Source organism: Uloborus diversus, chromosome 7 (genome assembly GCF_026930045.1).
Source record: "Uloborus diversus isolate 005 chromosome 7, Udiv.v.3.1, whole genome shotgun sequence".
In the NCBI taxonomy this organism is placed as follows: Eukaryota; Metazoa; Arthropoda; class Arachnida; order Araneae; family Uloboridae; genus Uloborus; species Uloborus diversus.
This window is the reverse complement of record NC_072737.1, coordinates 133513957-133531555: the sequence shown is the minus strand read 5'-3', so window position 1 is coordinate 133531555 and position 17599 is coordinate 133513957. Positions and strand designations below refer to the sequence as shown.

Below are 17599 nucleotides of genomic sequence, written 5' to 3'. Positions count from 1 at the left end.
CATTAATACCCGGCTCCATTGAAGAAAGCAATAGTTTTCGATTTGGACTCATTGAATCACCCAACTTAAGCAATAACCCAAAAGGAGTGCTGGTAGCATCTATGCTTGTGGACCTTTCTAAGGATGTAATTCCTGTGAGAGTTGCCAACGTGAGTGAAAGGCCAAGAAATATCCGGAAAGGTGAAGTGTTAGCAACCTGTACTCCAGTAAACTGCATCATTTGAAGAATCAATTCCCCCGAGAATGTGTCTTCTGAGTCCTTGACATCGAAGATAATTAGGAGTGCGCCATTATCGAAAGATCAAAGAACTACTGTGGAAGAATTGGTGGAAGACTTCAAGCATCTGTTTTCATCTACATCGGAGGATGTTGGCCGTACGAATTTAACGCAGCACAGGATTTACACTGGAAAACACCCCCCTATTAAACAGCATCCAAGACGACAACCGTTCGCCAAGAAGGAAGAAGTTGAGACCCTCCTGAAAGAGATGAAGGAGAATGATGTAATCGAACCTTCATTCAGTCCTTGGGCCTCTCACATCGTCTTAGTCCGAAAGAAAGATGGCTCCACCAGATTTTGTGTCAATTACCGACGGCTGAATGAAATCACCAAGAAAGACAGTTACCCTCTTCCACGGATAGACGACACTTTGGACACTCTTTCCGGACACAAGTGGTTTTCGACCCTGGACTTGAAGAGCGGCTACTGGCAGGTTGAGATACACCCTGATGACCGAGAGAAGACAGTGTTTACAACTGGACAAGGCTTATGGCAGTTTAAAGTGATGCCCTTCGGCCTCTGCAATGCACCAGCTACATTCGAGCGTCTTATGGAGACAGTGTTAAGAGGACTTTCCTACGAATCCTGTCTGGTCTACTTAGACGATATCATCATCGTGGGACACAGTTTCGAAGAACATCTGGCAAATCTTAAGAAGGTGCTGCAAAAACTTAAGGAAGCCAATCTAAAGTTAAGCCCGTCCAAATGTAATTTGTTCCGCCGGGAAGTGAACTACCTTGGTCACATCCTCTCTTCTGAAGGTGTACAAACTGATCCAGAAAAGGTATCTGCGGTCAAGAGTTGGAGTCGTCCCGAAAACATCCATCAGCTGCGAAGTTTCCTGGGGCTCTGCACGTACTACAGGAAGTTTGTAAAGGGTTTTTCCAACATTGCACGACCTTTGCATAAGCTGACAGAGAGCAAGCAAAAGTTTGAATGGTCCAAAGAATGCGAAGATGCATTTCTACGACTGAAGGAGGCTTTAACATCAACGCCTATCCTCGCCTATCCTCAGCCTGAAAAATCCTTCATCCTGGACACTGATGCGAGCAACGAGGGCATCGGAGCTGTTTTATCCCAAGAAATTGACGGCAATGAACATGTCATCGCTTACTGGAGCAAATGCTTATCAAAGTCGGAGCGAAATTACTGCGTCACCAGAAAGGAGTTACTGGCCATAGTGAAAGCTGTAGAACACTTCCATCATTACCTCTACGGCCGAAAATTTCTGCTTCGAACAGATCATGCCTAATTAACTTGGCTTTTGAACTTCAAGAATCGAGAAGGCCAGATAGCCAGGTGGATACAGCGGCTCCAGGAATATGACATGGAAATCAAGCACTGAAAAGGTTTGTCTCACGGTAATGCAGACACTTCATCAAGGAGACCCTGTCCTGAGAACTGCAATTATTGTTCCCGAATCGAGAAACAGCATGGAACGACTAGCCCTACTGCCTATCAGGTGACAGTGACTTCAACATCATCAGAACCTGATCCATGGAGTGACGACCAAATTCGAAAAGATCAACTTGAAGACCCCGACATAAAACCAATTTTGGAGTTCATGGAAAGTGACAGTCGGCGCCCAAGCTGGCAGGACGTTTCCATCTTCAGCCCTGCAACAAAATTATACTGGGCTTTATGGAACTCACTCCATTTACGCAACGGCGTACTGTACCGAAAATGGGAATCTGATGACGGCAAAACGTCTAGGTGGCAGTTACTACTTCCCCGATCAAGGATTTCAGATGTTCTGAAAGAAATACATAGTAGTGCGACTGGAGGACATGTTGGTGTCTTGAAAACCCTCAATAAAGTTCGGGAGCGCTTCTTCTGGAGTAAGGCGAAGGATGACGTGGAGAAGTGGTGCCATTCTTGTGACACCTGTGCTGCTCGTAAAGGACTGAAGAAAATAAGCAGAGGGAAGCTACATCTGTACAACAATGGAGCTCCTTTTGAACGAATTGGAATGGACATCCTGGGTCCTCATGGGTGCCACTCTACAAAATGGCCAGGACTGAAAAGCGCGTGGCGCAATTTCGTGACACAAAAATGTTAGCGCACAATATATTTGATGTTTTATACAAATATATTGCTTATTTTTGAGGTAGCAATTAGCTATATATATATATATATATATATATATAAAAACAAATTGTAAAATTAAGTATGATCTAAACTTTAAAATTATTCTTTGCAATATAAAAAGATTTTTTTAGGAGAAAAATGCTGAAAAATAAATAATTCAGAAGTAAATGAAACAGAAAAAAACTTACTATATGTTATTGAAGAAAAAAAGCTTCTGCTTTTATAGTTCATATAAAAGAATTGCTGGAGGTAAAAAAAAATCAGGTAAGATATTCTTGGCTGTAAGATACATTGTAATGAACAGATTTAAAATAATTTTCTGGATTAACCACATAATGAATGAAATAATTTAATTAGCCTTTGAAAAATAACTGCTTATTTTTTTAACTTTAGCATGTGTGGTAGATTTTTTGTCTTCCGAAGATCTTTTTGTGGGTATAGCTACTTTTATAGGAACTTTCTCAGCCATTACTTTTTGCTACTCTGGCACCTTGTCCCCATCTTTTTTTTTTTTTTTTTTTTTTTTTTTTTTTTTGAGTTAGGAGTAAAAACAACAGCAGATGCTGCAACAGGCTTATTTACTGTCACTTTTTTTCTACTGCAGCAGCAGTTGGTTTCTTCTTTTTCTTATCTAAGGACAAGTGGATACATTTGCCTTGAGGCATGAACAGCTTTTCTCATTTTAGAGTCTGCCTTCATTTCTGTGAATTTTATACTCCTCCTTCACAGACCATATTTGATAATCGAAGTAGCTTCACTTGAATCGTTCAATAACGAAAGATTTGTTTACGAAAGCTGAATATTAAAACATACAAAATAAAACAACATTTAATTTAAATGACAAAATTTCAACAACAGAAATTATCCTGCCAAATATGAAACACTAATTAATCAAGTAGAAAAAGCACGATGCACGTAGCACATTTTCCGTAGAAAGATAAACAATCTCTCAACAGAGTTCAGTTCACTTCACTTCATTTTTAAGCACACATCGTGGAGTAATGTAAAAACAGGAGGGATGCATTTCCTCCCCAGCTTCGACGCATCGCGCCTCTTTTCCCACGGCAAACTGAACCACGAGAGCTAACACTATTTTTTTTACCACAGCGTTGAGGATGACACGAGCGCTGAGCTTTCAAGACTCCGCCCACCTGCCATCAACGAAGGCAGGGGTTCAAGATGTAGCCGGAAAGGAAAGAGTTAAGCACAGTTGCGTTCTTTCTTTTTTTTTTTGAAAATATACATTTTTTTTAATGCTGCGTTTGCAATACTTCCAAAACAAATTCCCAGGTGATCCGAAATTTTCAAAAGACGGAGTTCCGTCCCCAGACGGAAGTGTGGCAGCCATGTGGGTCCTCTACCAAGAACTGCTGATGGGAACAAATACATTCTTGTTTAAATCGACTACTTCACCAAATGGCCGGAAGCATATCCCATTCCAGATCAAGAAGCTACCACCGTAGCAGAGACTCTAGTCCAGCATTGGATCTCGATATATGGAACACCTTTGCAGATCCATTCCAATCAAGGGAGGAATTTCATCTCTGCTGTGTTTAAGGGCCTATGTCAAATTTTCGGAATTGAGAAAACTAGGACAACACCACTACACCCACAATCGGACGGCATGGTGGAGAGTTTTAACCGCACAATCCTGAATAATCTCTCACTTATGGTATCCAGAAATCAACAGGATTGGGACAAGAAGCTACCTTTGTTTCTGCTGGCCTACCGCAGTGCTGTCCACGAGACTACCGGATTTGCCCCATCTCAGATGCTCTTCGGACGAGAGCTTCGGCTACCTTGTGATCTCGTCTTCGGTCGTCCTCCGGATGCGCCTTCATCGCCCGAGGAGTACATCCAGGATCTCCAGGCACGGTTGGAAGACGTTCATAACTTCGCACGAGAGCGAATCAACATTGCGGCGGAGAAGATGAAGACCCGATACGACACAAGGTCTACTGGACATGAATTCAACGAAGGCGACAAGGTTTGGTTATGGAATCCCATCCGACAGAAAGATCTTTCACCCAAATTGCAGTCACATTAGGATGGACCCTACAATGTCCTTAACCGACTGAATGACGTCGTAGTGAGGATCCAAAAATCACCTAATGCAAAACCTAGGGTTGTACATTATGATCGGTTAGCCCCATACTATGGCCATAGTTCATGAGTATTACGTAAACAACCATGGTTGATAACATAAAAGTTGTAGATAATTTTTTTTTTGCTTTTTAATGTTTAGTAATACTTCTTGTTATTATTGTGTTGCCTATGCATTATTGGTTATTATTTAATGTGTGTATTTGTGAACTTGTGATAGAAGTTTGGCACCCTTTCTGGGGATTGCACTGCCCGAGACGTGCAGTCCTTAGGAAGGGGGCAATGTTACGAATTCTGTAAATAGTAATTATTGTAGTAACGTAACCTGTAAATAGTTTCTTGTAATGAATATACAACCCCTTTGCATTCGGCTGAAGTATACGTACTGAGAGTGTATTAGCTCTGTTTATTGCGAGGCATTTCGCTGTGTTGTTTTCGTATTTGGAAGTAAATACGTGTGTAACCGTTGAGTTTACGATGTTGAGTGACATTTGCTTAATTGCTGATGATTAATTTAGCAGTTGTTAACGATTTCTTCTGTACATAGTGTAAATAAAGCTCCTGTGTTTTTATCAAGAACTGTGTCGTCCTTTCAAGAAAGTTGGAAGTCTCGCCGGATCCGTTACAATATTTTCCAAAATGTTATCACTCTCTAATATTTTGATTTATATTGGATATTTTGACATACAGCAGATATTTTCAATCAGCACAAACTGAAGTATTTAAATAATAACTGCATCCTCAAATCACTGTTGTTTAATTTCCTATATAATTATTATAGCATATAGACTTTAAAAAAAAGTTTCTTTCACTATATATAAGTATACATTTTTATGTAAAAATGTATACTTTAAATGGTAGTTATGTATGAATGATATTTAGAATTAGAATCATTTGTGAGATATGATGATTTCGGTTTTAAATATATAATATAACATAATTGTTACTAATACTAGCTGTTATATTAGATATTGTTGATTATATTCATTACTCTGTAAAACTGATTACATACACGTGCCCTCAGAAAAAACATCACACTATTATATACAAAAATATGAAATAACATGCAAAATCAAAACATGAACAATTGTTTTATAACCACCTGTATTTATATAATAGTTTGATTATTATAATATGGGTACAGATGTGATATACCCCCGCCCCCCTCATTTGGCGACATCCGATTTTTTGCACAAAATTGAAATATTTTTCTTGCCAATGAGGCGATAATTTTTTAAGCATGGCATTCCTGGCGAAACTAACCTGTGGTAGTCAACCCGAAGACAATCTTAGATCTGTTCAAAACTTGTTTACTTAGGTTGTCTACTCGGTTTCACGCAAGAGAGATAAGTGTTGTTTCGTGCAATATACCTTACAGGAAAGCTTATTTTGTTGTTAGTTTAAATTCAGTAGTTCTGTTTTGAAGTAAAAACATTAGAAAATGCCAGTTTCTTCAAACTTGAACGTTAATTAAAAGTTAACTCCAACGTGGTGTGTATCTGTAAAGTGCCATTGTCATATGATGTTTTGTTTTAGACTGAGTGTGAGGATTTATACCATAAAAAGGTAAGTTCTTTATTTTAGAATCAAAAAAAAAATTCTCACTTCCGAAATTCTTTGTTTTTACAAATCCTTGATGGGTTCTCGTAGTTTTTAACTCTATTTTTACTGTATGTGAATTAATTTTACAAAAATAGTACGGTTATTTTGCTCTAAAAGTTCATTCTTATCGATGCCACGAATTATTTAGACATATTCTATTAACGTGCCTCCTTTAGGTACTGAATTTCTGAAAATAAGTTGACTCCAGCATTTTATAAAAATATAAAAGTGTTATTTTATGTAAAATATAATAGGTATTTTGAAAGCCTGTCTGGATAGCAAATAAATTACTGCATTTTTGTATTGTTTATGTTTAGGATGTTCTGTTGAGACATTTCTACTTTTCATACATCGAAATTTGAGTAACTAAGCGCTTTTTTTGACTGAAATAGTTATTGATTTTGGGGATGTTTTCCGCTTTAAACATCGCAATTTGAATCGCTTTGCTCCTTTTTACAAGAGTATGAGAAAAGTTTGTTCGATGAAATGCATGTTGGAAAAAAGCTTTTATTTCTATTGGTACATATTTCATTGGTGAGCTGTTATAGTAATTTGTCAATTTAAGCATTTTAAATACTTTCTAGTAATTGTTCTTTGTGTACAAAAACTTTCTAGTTTCTGGTATTTTTGAAGCGTATATTCGTGATGTTTTTTGTTGTGGTTTTATGTTGTTTTTATATATATATATTGTGGTCTGAAGTGCTTTGATCATGTTTTTTATCTGATTTTTTCCTGTTGGCGCTAAAAAAGCATCGCTAAGAACGATGTATGACATATGTCGTCATACATCGTTTTCTTGGCGCCAACAGGAAAAAGTCGCCAAGGGTGGGGTATATCACATCAGTTCCATAATATGTGATATTTACATTGTATTTTTAAATTTATGTTTTACTTTAAATTTTAGGTGAGTTACATAAAAATGCAGTAATTGTTCCACTCATTTTTCTTTTGTTAGCTACTTTTACAAAATTATTTCATTCAGAAATAAAAATGAAAAAAAAAATGCATTAGTCGGTGCACAGCCACAAGACATTTTCCTTTTTTCTGACCAACTTTTAGTTTTTAACTAGGCGTTTTAATCTATATTAAAATTGCAACATTACTTATACTTTTAAATATTTATATATATAAAAATGGAGTTTGGTAAATTTGTTCCCTAAGATCTCAGAAACTACCCCGCAGATTTGGCTGAAACTTTCACCGTTTGTTCAGTTTGGTACTGGGAAGGTTTATAGACCAGTTCGAAAAAAATCCGATTGATAGTTCCCTTTTTATTCCAATTTTAGTCCCAATTTTCGCATAAATGCCCCAATATGGAGGTGGAAAAAAACGTGCACATATTAACATTTTATGTCCATCGAAAGTGCCAATTTTTCTGCTGAAGATAGCATCTGTTCGAAGTTTCTAAGTTGTATAAAAAACGAGTTATGAGCTTTTTTGTTCCCTGTTCGAAGGCTTTCATCAACCCAAGTTATTATTTAGTGTGTCATCTCAACTCCTAATTGTTGTATTGTTGAATATTTTTGCGTTTCGACTGACTTTTTGAAGCTTTTCTCAAGTCAAATCTTAAAGTAACGTTTTCCCACAAGATTGGCTAAAAATAAATGGACTTGGCTGATCATTTTACTTTTAAACGGAACTTATGTAATTAATGGTTTATTATTATTATTTATGCTGATTGGACACTTGCTCACTATATCCAACCAACCAGCAGAAATATCGCCAGAATTTTTTCAGACAGATTTCAGTAGCTGATGCATTTGGCAGTTTTTTCCACTGTCGCTGTTTTTGAGTCCAAAGAATACGTAATAATGTTTCTCAGCTTTCACCATATAAACAAAACATCGCCAATCAAAGATACTTAAAAAAAAATTTTAAAAAAATACTGTGCAAAATAATTTAACAACTAAATTAGGCAAATCCATAAACCGCACAAAAACTTCCATTAATTTTTCTTTTTGTACGATTTCAAACAATCGCCAAATTTTACTACTTATTTTGGAAACATTTCGGATGAAACCGTTTAGCGCCATTTTATTTTGACCAAAAGTATATCAGCATCTGGCAACAATTTTCTATACTAAAAATTAGTAAGGAAGGGGAGTATTATCCCAAAATGATTCTCGCAAATTTGATAAGATTTTAAACCGCACCAAGTGCACACAAAAATTGAAATTTCCCAAAATAACTAAAGCAAGTGTAAGGGGAACACGGGCGGCTACATTTTTTAAAACAGTTCGTACATCAATAGCCATACAGAGAAGGTTTTAGATTTTTTTAAAAAAAAAGTACTAACAGATAAATCTTTTTAAACATGTAAGGTTTAATTTCATATTTCGGAAATTCTTATAATTTGTATATGCTTAAATGTCGTGCTTTCGTTTCTAATTGAATACTATTTTGTTCTTTATATTTATTGCTATTTTAGTTTAATGAGTAAGGAAGAAGCTCAATTTTTAATCACGTCAAAAAGGTTTGTTTTAAATTCTTTCGCGTAAAACAGAAAACAAGGGCAAGTAACGATTGTTTCTCATAATTATTACTGACCCAAGCAACGCCGGGTATTTTTGCTAGTATTAAATAAAAAAGGAATATTATATTATTGCATTATATTAATGATGAATTAATATACAGTGAAACCTGTGTAAGTTGACCACGCGCGGTGCAACACTTTGGCGGTCAACTTAGACAGGTGGTCAACTTATAAAGGGCGGTAATATATATATTAGGGTGGCCCTTAGCTATAGGGTATTTTTCGAAAGTTAAAATTTTATTGCTCCCAACCTCTTATCTTGTTCCAATGAATAATAAAGCAGGCTGTGTAAAATTTCTCTTCATTTGGACAATTTCTAGGGGTGCCGCAAACGACTTGAAGTTCAGCAAATCCTAGAAATCTCGTGCTTTTTTAACAATATTTAATTTTCTTTACTAACACAACAGCTTTTAGAGGATAAATACATTTTATTATGACAAACAATTTCTACAGAACCAAAACACAGCGGGAACAAGCGAATGTTCAACATTATTTTTTCCTAAGTGAGGATTTAGTAGCAGTAGGGTATCTTTTGCGATCTTCAGCAACAATTTGTAAAACAAATTGTTTTTCATTTTCATCTTTTGTAAGAATATTGTTGTATTCCTGAATTAGTTTGGCCCCTTCTTTCTGCAGCATCATTCACAACAATTATTTTATCAAGTTTTTCCTTTTCACTTGTGTAACCAGGGTCATCTTTCCAAGTTGAAGGGTCTTTGTTGAGAAAATCAGAACTTACAGAAAATCGGGTGAGGAAATGTTTTGTAACAGGTGTCACAAAAGATGAAAATTCGTTGTTAATAAACTTAGAAAAATTGTTTTGATGTGGAATGTATCTCTTTTGTTGGTTTTCTGCTTCTTGCGATTCTTCATCTTTATCTGCTTCCAACATAATTTGTGCCATGTTTCTCTTAACCGAGGTTGGAACATTATCATCAAATAAGGATAGAGGGATAGAGCCATAGTTTCAGGAGCTAAGTACCAGAGATGTTTTGAAAATTTTTTGAGAGCAACAATACTGATTTCTGTATCAATATCCTGGTAATCGATCAGTTGACGCATAAATAGGAAATCGTGATATGGAGCTTTAACTGCTTCCGGGGAGAGAAACCAAGATCGAATGTAGACTCGAGCAAGAAAAATACATATTCTTCTTAAAGAGTTCTTCTCCCTTTCAGATAAGGGAAACTGATCCTGAAATAAGTAAATCTTGAGTGCATAAATGGACTTTGACATCCACCTAGCATGACTTACAGCTCCTGGCTTACGAAATGATATTCCACACTTTGGAATCCCACCAAGAAATATCATACTTAATTCCAACAGTTCTCGGTAATCATCGCGCTGTTGTTTCCGAGCTGAAAGGTGTTGATCAAGAAATTCGAGCATGGTTGCACGAATATCATGAGGTACTTCATTGCTACCAGTGGTATAATTTTTTTTGTCGAGTTTTGTCCAAGTTTCTTTAAATCTTTTGAAAAGTGGCATGTCTGGACCAGAAGTTGCACTCATTAGAGAGTCAAAACATCCCTTTAAAACTAACTCAAAAATGTGATGACGACAAGGAAGGTACAGCAGATCACGATCAAACAATTTTTCTAGATTAATACAGGCACCATTTATTCGGCCTGTGTTGCTGGCTGTTGTATCACAGCAAAGTGCTTGAATTTTATCGTTTAATCCCCACTTTTCAACTGCTTCATAAATAGCCATGGCTTGTTCTTCTCCTGATGAGGATGGGATTTCAGGAACTCCCAACATTTGCTCCTTGCCTTGGAAAGTTACTATTATTGCCAGTCTGTCAGTTTTTTCGACTCCTGCAAGTGTTGGGAGCAATTTTCCATCCCAGTGTAAGACAAGCTCTTGGCAATCATTTAAATTAAATTTTTTCTGAATTTCCGCATGTCTTTCTTCTCTAAATTTCTTTCGGAGGCGTTGAAGAGAAGTTCGATTAATGATCAGGTCTTTAGTATCAAGTCCAAATGCTTCTGCAGCAGCTACCAGTATGTAAATTCCATTTCTATCTGTGATTTTACATCTATCAAAAACTTCAGATAGACGAGGAGTAAAAAAATGCAATGTACCTCTCGTTTCTGCGTAAGTCGTACTGTCCGTACTCTCAAGTGTGTCTATATCAGTTTCTGGTAATTGTTTATCAATGACAGAAGAAGGGCTGCTACTGTCGTCAAAACCGTCACTGCTTGGGTTGCTTGAAACTATATCATAAGATGTGTCGACTAATTTTCGTTCCATTTCTTCATAAGTTTGTTTCTTTCGGGCAACTTCTGTTCTGTTTTTCTTTGATTTCCTTTCTTCTTTTTGTGTTAATTTTAGGTCAACACCAACCATGGAGCCCGGTCTTCCTTTTTGGCGCTGAAGAATTAGAAATTTCCTATCTTCTTCAATTTTGATGTCTTCTAAAGCATTTGCATGAGCAATATCGAAGAGATCGTCCATAATTTCTTCAAAAGAATCTCTTCTCATTTTTCCTTTCCCTGAAGTTCTCGAAAAACTTTTCTGCAAATGTTTCCATTTATCATGGAGTTTGACTAACTTGTCAACGCAGTGATCCGTTCTTTTAGTGGGAATTCTTGCCTTTTGCCAAAAAACAGATACTTCTTGAATCACTAATGTTGCACTTTCTTTTTTTGTCATATTTACAACTTTTATATTGTAAAAAAAGACGCTCAAGACTTGTCTATTCGATGGTAGCTTTGCTCCAACAATTTGATTAGAAATGTTGCCAACAAGATCAATGTAGAAATCTTTTCTCAACTTGTTTAATGAGCTACCGGAAGACGTTGATGCCATTTTGCAAGTCGGAGTTGATAATGACACGAAAGTCAGGCGCAAGTTACCAGCAGCACTCTTGGGGGCTAAGGCCCCTAGGGGCTCTATTGTGGGCAGCTGCTCCCACGCTCACCCAAGGTCGTCTCTCACCCCCGCTTGACTTTTGACCTCTGACCAAATGTGGGGTCTTCTTCGGAAGGGGATGGTGGGAAACGGTTAAGGGGGATGGGAGATATACTGGACAGAGAGAGGACTGATGTTCGCCTAAAAGATGTTTCAATTGGAACTCTTATTATGTACAATTCATCAAATTTTCTTCTAAATAGATGTAGATCATATGTATTGTGACTCTATTTAAAACTTGGGATTAAAAAGCAGCAGTCTTTATCATATCAAAGCAGCAAACTACCGTAAAAATGAAACATGTTCTCGGCTCGACAATTGATTTGTTTCATGTATTGGAATAATAAACGATGGAATGGTAATGATGGTAATGAACAAAGACAAGGTTATACTTAGTTAGAAAATAATCAAACGAAGCACATAATAAAAATAGAGTTAATTTAAGTTTATCCAATCATTTGGGAAAAAAAATAGGATTTGATTAATAATACAAACATTATATTTACTATCATGGTCCTAATCCTGATATATATGATAATACTCAAATTATATTTTTAATTAGTTTAAAAATTACTCATAAAATTAAGTGTGACTACAAAAATAACTCAATTAAAAAGTTGACAGGGAAATTTTCATAAGATTGATGTAGAAACAATTGCAGTAGCAAGAACGCGTCATGAGTAGTGAATGGTGTCTTGGTCAAAAAGCTTTGATACCACAAAAGACGTCAGAGGAAAAAGGGGGAAAGACATAGAAAGTCTCTGAAAAACCAGTTAGAGCAAAATAACACCTGTAAGAAGATATAGGTACGTCAAAAATGTAAATATGCGAGATGCTTTTTTTTTTTTTTAACTTGAAAAGATTTGAAAAATTCCTTTTTTGGAGAAAATTTGATAATTTCATGCTTGTTGCGGCACCCCTTAAACTTTTCCGATTGAGCTAATATTTTGAACACATCATTTTTTTGTCCATTGGAACAAAATAGGGGGTTGGGAGCTAACTTTTTTGAAAGTTGAAAAATAAGGGCCACCCTAATATATATATATATATATATATATATATATATATATATATATATATATATATATATATATATATATATATATATATTCATTTTTTTGAGGAATTTGCCCTTACTCTTTCTATTCAACTCACTTTCAGTGTTTAACATTATGGAAAGTGAAACAATAATTTAGAATACTATTAAAAAATTTTGTTATTTTTTCCTTGTTTTTAACTATATTAGACACTAGGTTTAGAAATTCCATTTATGCCAGCTATTTTTCTCTGGCTTTCTCCATTTTTAATTAATTTTAATATTTCATACTTTTTATTAATCTCAAGTTCAACTAACTTTCTTTTTGAAGCATTTTTATGCATAGCACAAAGAGTAACAAGCTCGACTCTCCCAGTTCATAAAGGCAAAATTAAAATGTCCTTAATCACTTGCACCAGAAACATGTAACTTTACTCATTAGTAGGCCTAGATCTGTGTACCCGCAGTGCGAGGGGCCCGCGCCCTTAAAGGGGCTAACGGCCCTAGAAATTGAAGAAAAAATAGAAAAAAAACTGGCACTAAGACTTATGCACTTTACAAACAGACACTGCTGGCCACTAGGGAGGGACCCTACATATTTTGTTGCAGGGGAGCCTAAAATATGTAGATCCGCGCCAGCTCGTTTTGCACAATTCCTGTGTTGCCACAACATATTGCAACTTAAAGAAAAGATTTTGAACTTTTCTACTGACACCTATTTTCATTGAACAGAGTACAAAAAGCTATCTCAAATAGAACAACAAACGAAAAACAAGTTTGGAGAATAAAGAACAGCATAAGCTTTATGCTGCTGTTCAGTTAGTAAAATGCTAGTCTGGCATCAAAGCATTAAAAACATTCTTGGAAAGCTTTCAAAAAAAAAATAATAATAATAATAATAAATGAATAAATAAGTAAATAAATGATAAAATAAAAAAATTTGCTGAAGAAAGTTAAAAAAAATAAACCAAGTGGTCAACTTACAAAGGGTTTTTTACAATACTCCAAACCAAATTTGGCGCACATTAGTGGTCAAGATAGACAGGTGGTCAAGATAGAGAGGTGGTCAAGTTACAGAGGTTTTCCTTCATTATATGAGATACGACAAATTCTGTTCCTGACAAAAGTGGTCAACATAGACAGGTGGTCAACTTACAAGGGTGGTCAACTTTACAGGTTTTACTGTATCACATTCATATAGTACATATTACTTTTGACTATTTTTAATAATTAATGAATAATATTGATATGAATAATACATATACCTATTTTATACTGCAAACATCGTACTGCATAAATATCAAAAATATCAAAATATCGTGATATCTTCAGAATAAATATTGAACATATATCGTGATATATATCGGTAAACCCTGAGTTTTAGAAGTATTAAATACAAGGATGCATTCTACTTAAGGTACGATTTTTTATGGACCCTTAAAAGTCGTTAAATAGAGTCATTGAATTAAAGGAGTAACATTAAAACAGGAGTAACATTAAAAACAAAACCTTGCTCTTAAAAGTAAAAAAGCTTGTTTTATCCTGCTCCTCCTAAGGGTCTGAAATATAACAAACATTAAGGATTAAATAAAGAATAATAATATTACTTGGGGTATTTTCTTTCTCTTCTTCTAGAGTATCACGAACATTGACATTATTCTCAATGCTTGCAGCACTTTCCTCTAAATAAATAAAATAACAATAAATAACAAAGTATAAAATCTATTGAGAAACCAAAAGTATGAAATTATAAGACAACATAAATAATCTATTGTATTAAAATAAATCTAGACATATAATGAGATATTTGGTGTGACAAATTTTTCGAAAAAGTTGTTAAATCCTATCAACATGAAATTCGGTATTTCTGCAATTTTTGCTAAGATTGTACACCTTGTGCCCAGATTTTTGACAAACTGAAAAAAAGTAACTCAATGTTTTATGAAATTTTTAGCACATTTCAACTCACAGACAATAACTGGCTTTTTTTTGTTTTTTTTGGGGGGGGGGCCAAAAAAAATAAAAAAAATAGAGTTATCATATTTGTCCCAAGAAATATAAAGTTTTGTTGATCTACTGACTGACTATATCTTTTCCAACACAGCACCCTCATGATTGACAGGATTTAAGTTTTTAGACAGTTGTGTACTACTGAAAATTTCAATCAAGTAGATTTAGGCACACTTAAGTAACTAATCTTAGTTTATTTTCGATCTTAGTGACTTCGGTTGAAGTGATTTAATACTGTATAGTGAGGATGAAGACAGGATCACATAATATTGAAAAGATTTGAGGGAGATGGGGCATGTTGGTTCGCTTTTCAACTTATCATTTTTTACCTCATCAAAAAATTAAATGAACAGTTTGATTCTCTATCATGAGTTTCATTAAATCTTTACTAATGATAAAGCTGAAAGTCTCTCTGTCTGTCCGGATCTCTGTCTGTCTGTCAGGATCTCTGTGACGAGCATATCGCCTAGACCGTTCGGCCTATTTTCATGAAATTTGGCACAAAGTTAGTTTGTAGCATGGGGGTGTGCACCTTGAAGCGATTTTTCGAAAATTCGATGTGGTTCTTTTTCTATTCCGATTTTAAGCACAAAATTATCATAAGATGGACGAGTAAATTACGAAATTATCATAACATGGAACCGTAACATAGGCACAAGCCAATTGGTGAGATACGAAATTATCATATCGTGGAACCATAACATGGGTACAAGCCAATTGGCGAGAAAATTCACCATACAGTATTTGTAAATATACAGGCAAACCAAAAGACCTTTTAATTTTTCTATTACAGGCAAAGCCGTGCAAGTACCACTAGTATTTCATAATCCTAGATTTTTTGAAAATGTTCAAGTGATTAACTTTTTAACAAGACTCTGTGAAGCAGGTCATCATACTCCGAGTATGGGGCACGCTGGTTTGCATTACAAAAACAAGATTTATGATCATTTTAATGATCAATATTATCCAATATTCTAACTAACTTATTTCTTCTGCATTTAGCAGGGGTAAAAAAGATTAAAAATCAATGTAGGGCATTAAAATTTTCAACTCACCAATTTCTAGTTTTGTGCTATTTATGCCAGAACCATCTAGATTTTCTCAAGAATCAACACAACCTAGGTCTTTATCAATTTCACTGTCACTATTACTAGAATTTTGCTTTTGTAATTCTTTTAAAGTATTCGTTTTTAGCAATTTTTCAAAAAGAGGACTAACGTACCTTGGTGTTTCTGATCTGAAGAAATGCTATCATAAAGTTTTTCTATATGACAAAAAAAAAAAAAAATACCATAAATAATAATGAACTAAAAGACTTTACGTTATGAGAGGAGTTCAATTTACTATGCCATTCTTCATTAAAACCATTTTAAAAAATTGCCTTGCAGATTTATAAAAATTATGCAGCAGTGAAAAATAGCAATAGCATTTCTTGATATAACTGTAAAATAAAAAAATATATTATAGCATTAAAATTGAGATAAGTTCAACATGTTCAGCAGTCTAAAGAGTTCCACCTCCACCTATCATCATGAAAATTTGAAAATATTCAAAACAATAGACATACCAGTTTTATTTTTATCTTCATTTACAGGCTTCTCAGAAAATACTACAGAAGAGTCTTTATCTTTTCGCAAAAATGAAACAGGATTATTTTTTTGATAGGGAAAGTACGAGTCAAAGTCGTCATTTTCAGATGCTATAAAAAATTACTCACATAAATCATATTAATAATAAATATAAAAGAACAATTCCAAATAAAACTAAATAAAATACGCCACCGATTGAACACAAAAATTAATCAAGAAAAACACTATAATTACATTCAGCAAACCCCAATTCATTTAAAACTTCCATATCATCTTGATGCTGCAGTTCATATAATTCCTCGTCCGTGGGGAAATCCATTTTTAGCATAGATTGAAAATAAAAACATACAAAAAAGAAAACTAATTTCTAAATCGAAGGATAAAAAGGAAAGAATTTAAAAATTGTCATATCACACACATTTCTAATGAAATGAGCTCCTACGAAAAGCAAAGTCAATTTGTAAACAAACAAATTTCCCACTTCCCACCAAATGCTGCGGTTGCGATTAACGGTAAAGGGTAATAACGGTAAAGCTCGACCGTACAAAGCTATAATAAAGTCTGGAATGAAGACTGGGCTCGAGAGAGAGGGACTCAAATCCGTAGACAGTGTCGGATTTGGGGCCGGAGGGTCCTGAGTTCGAACCTCGATGGTCGAAGACCCATCGTCGTCATTAAAGGGGACTGGGCGACGTTAAATATGATCGTGGTCTCAATGTCCTCCAAGTGAAACGATACCTCTGGCGGTGCTAGCACCAGGTAGCTATTAGCTCCTGGACTAGTTCTAAATTCTCATTAACTGTTCGATCCGGTGATGGTGCTGTCATCTATCGGTAGATAAAATAATGGAGGCAAGGCTCTTAGTTTGCAGTCCTCGACATCAAAACAGTTGTAGTCAGTTGTGACACTGAATAGGAATAGAATAGGAAAATCCGTAGACACGTCAAGCCTAGAGTCTCTAGCCCACTGGGACACTGGCACGTGTCCCGGTGCAGCTTTCAGCAAAGCGCTCTCATCAGAAAAGGGGAGAAAACTGTTTTTTTAGTAATTTACAAAAAAAAAAAAAAAAATGTGCCTCCTCGGGGAGCCCAATAATGAAACTACAACTGTGAGCTCTTTCGGAAGTATTGAAATGTATTATGGGCGTATTTTAGTAAGGCTCCTGGTAGTGATTCCCGAAATGTGCACCTCGCAGAGGAACCATGAAGCTTCTACTGGTGGCCCGCGAAATTTTGCAATGTCTCATATAAATAGGGACTTATTAATAATGAAATGTTTCAATATTTCGCGGCTCTCCTAAATAACACAATCTTGCTTTGGCTTGGGTGCCAAGAAATAGGGAGATTGGGCGTTCTCAACTGGGCACCGAGCAAAAAAGAGGTTATGTCTTTTCAGACTCAATCTTGTTTCGTCTTGTCTGGGGGAAGGAATTCCACAGGTGGAAA

General features: G+C 35.5%; 1 protein-coding gene across 1 annotated transcript in view; it reads right to left on the bottom strand.

Moving 5' to 3' along the window:
- The window catches only part of LOC129226894 (chromosome transmission fidelity protein 18 homolog), a 58379-nt gene extending 41906 nt beyond the window's left edge, over positions 1-16473 (bottom strand). Inside the window, exons 1-3 of the mRNA XM_054861522.1 lie at positions 16389-16473; positions 16133-16264; positions 14163-14237 (exon numbers count right to left, since the gene is read on the bottom strand). Coding sequence (XP_054717497.1) covers positions 14163-14237; positions 16133-16264; positions 16389-16473 — 292 coding nt within the window. The remainder of the gene's footprint in view (positions 1-14162; positions 14238-16132; positions 16265-16388) is intronic.
- Positions 16474-17599: the final 1126 nt, after the last annotated feature.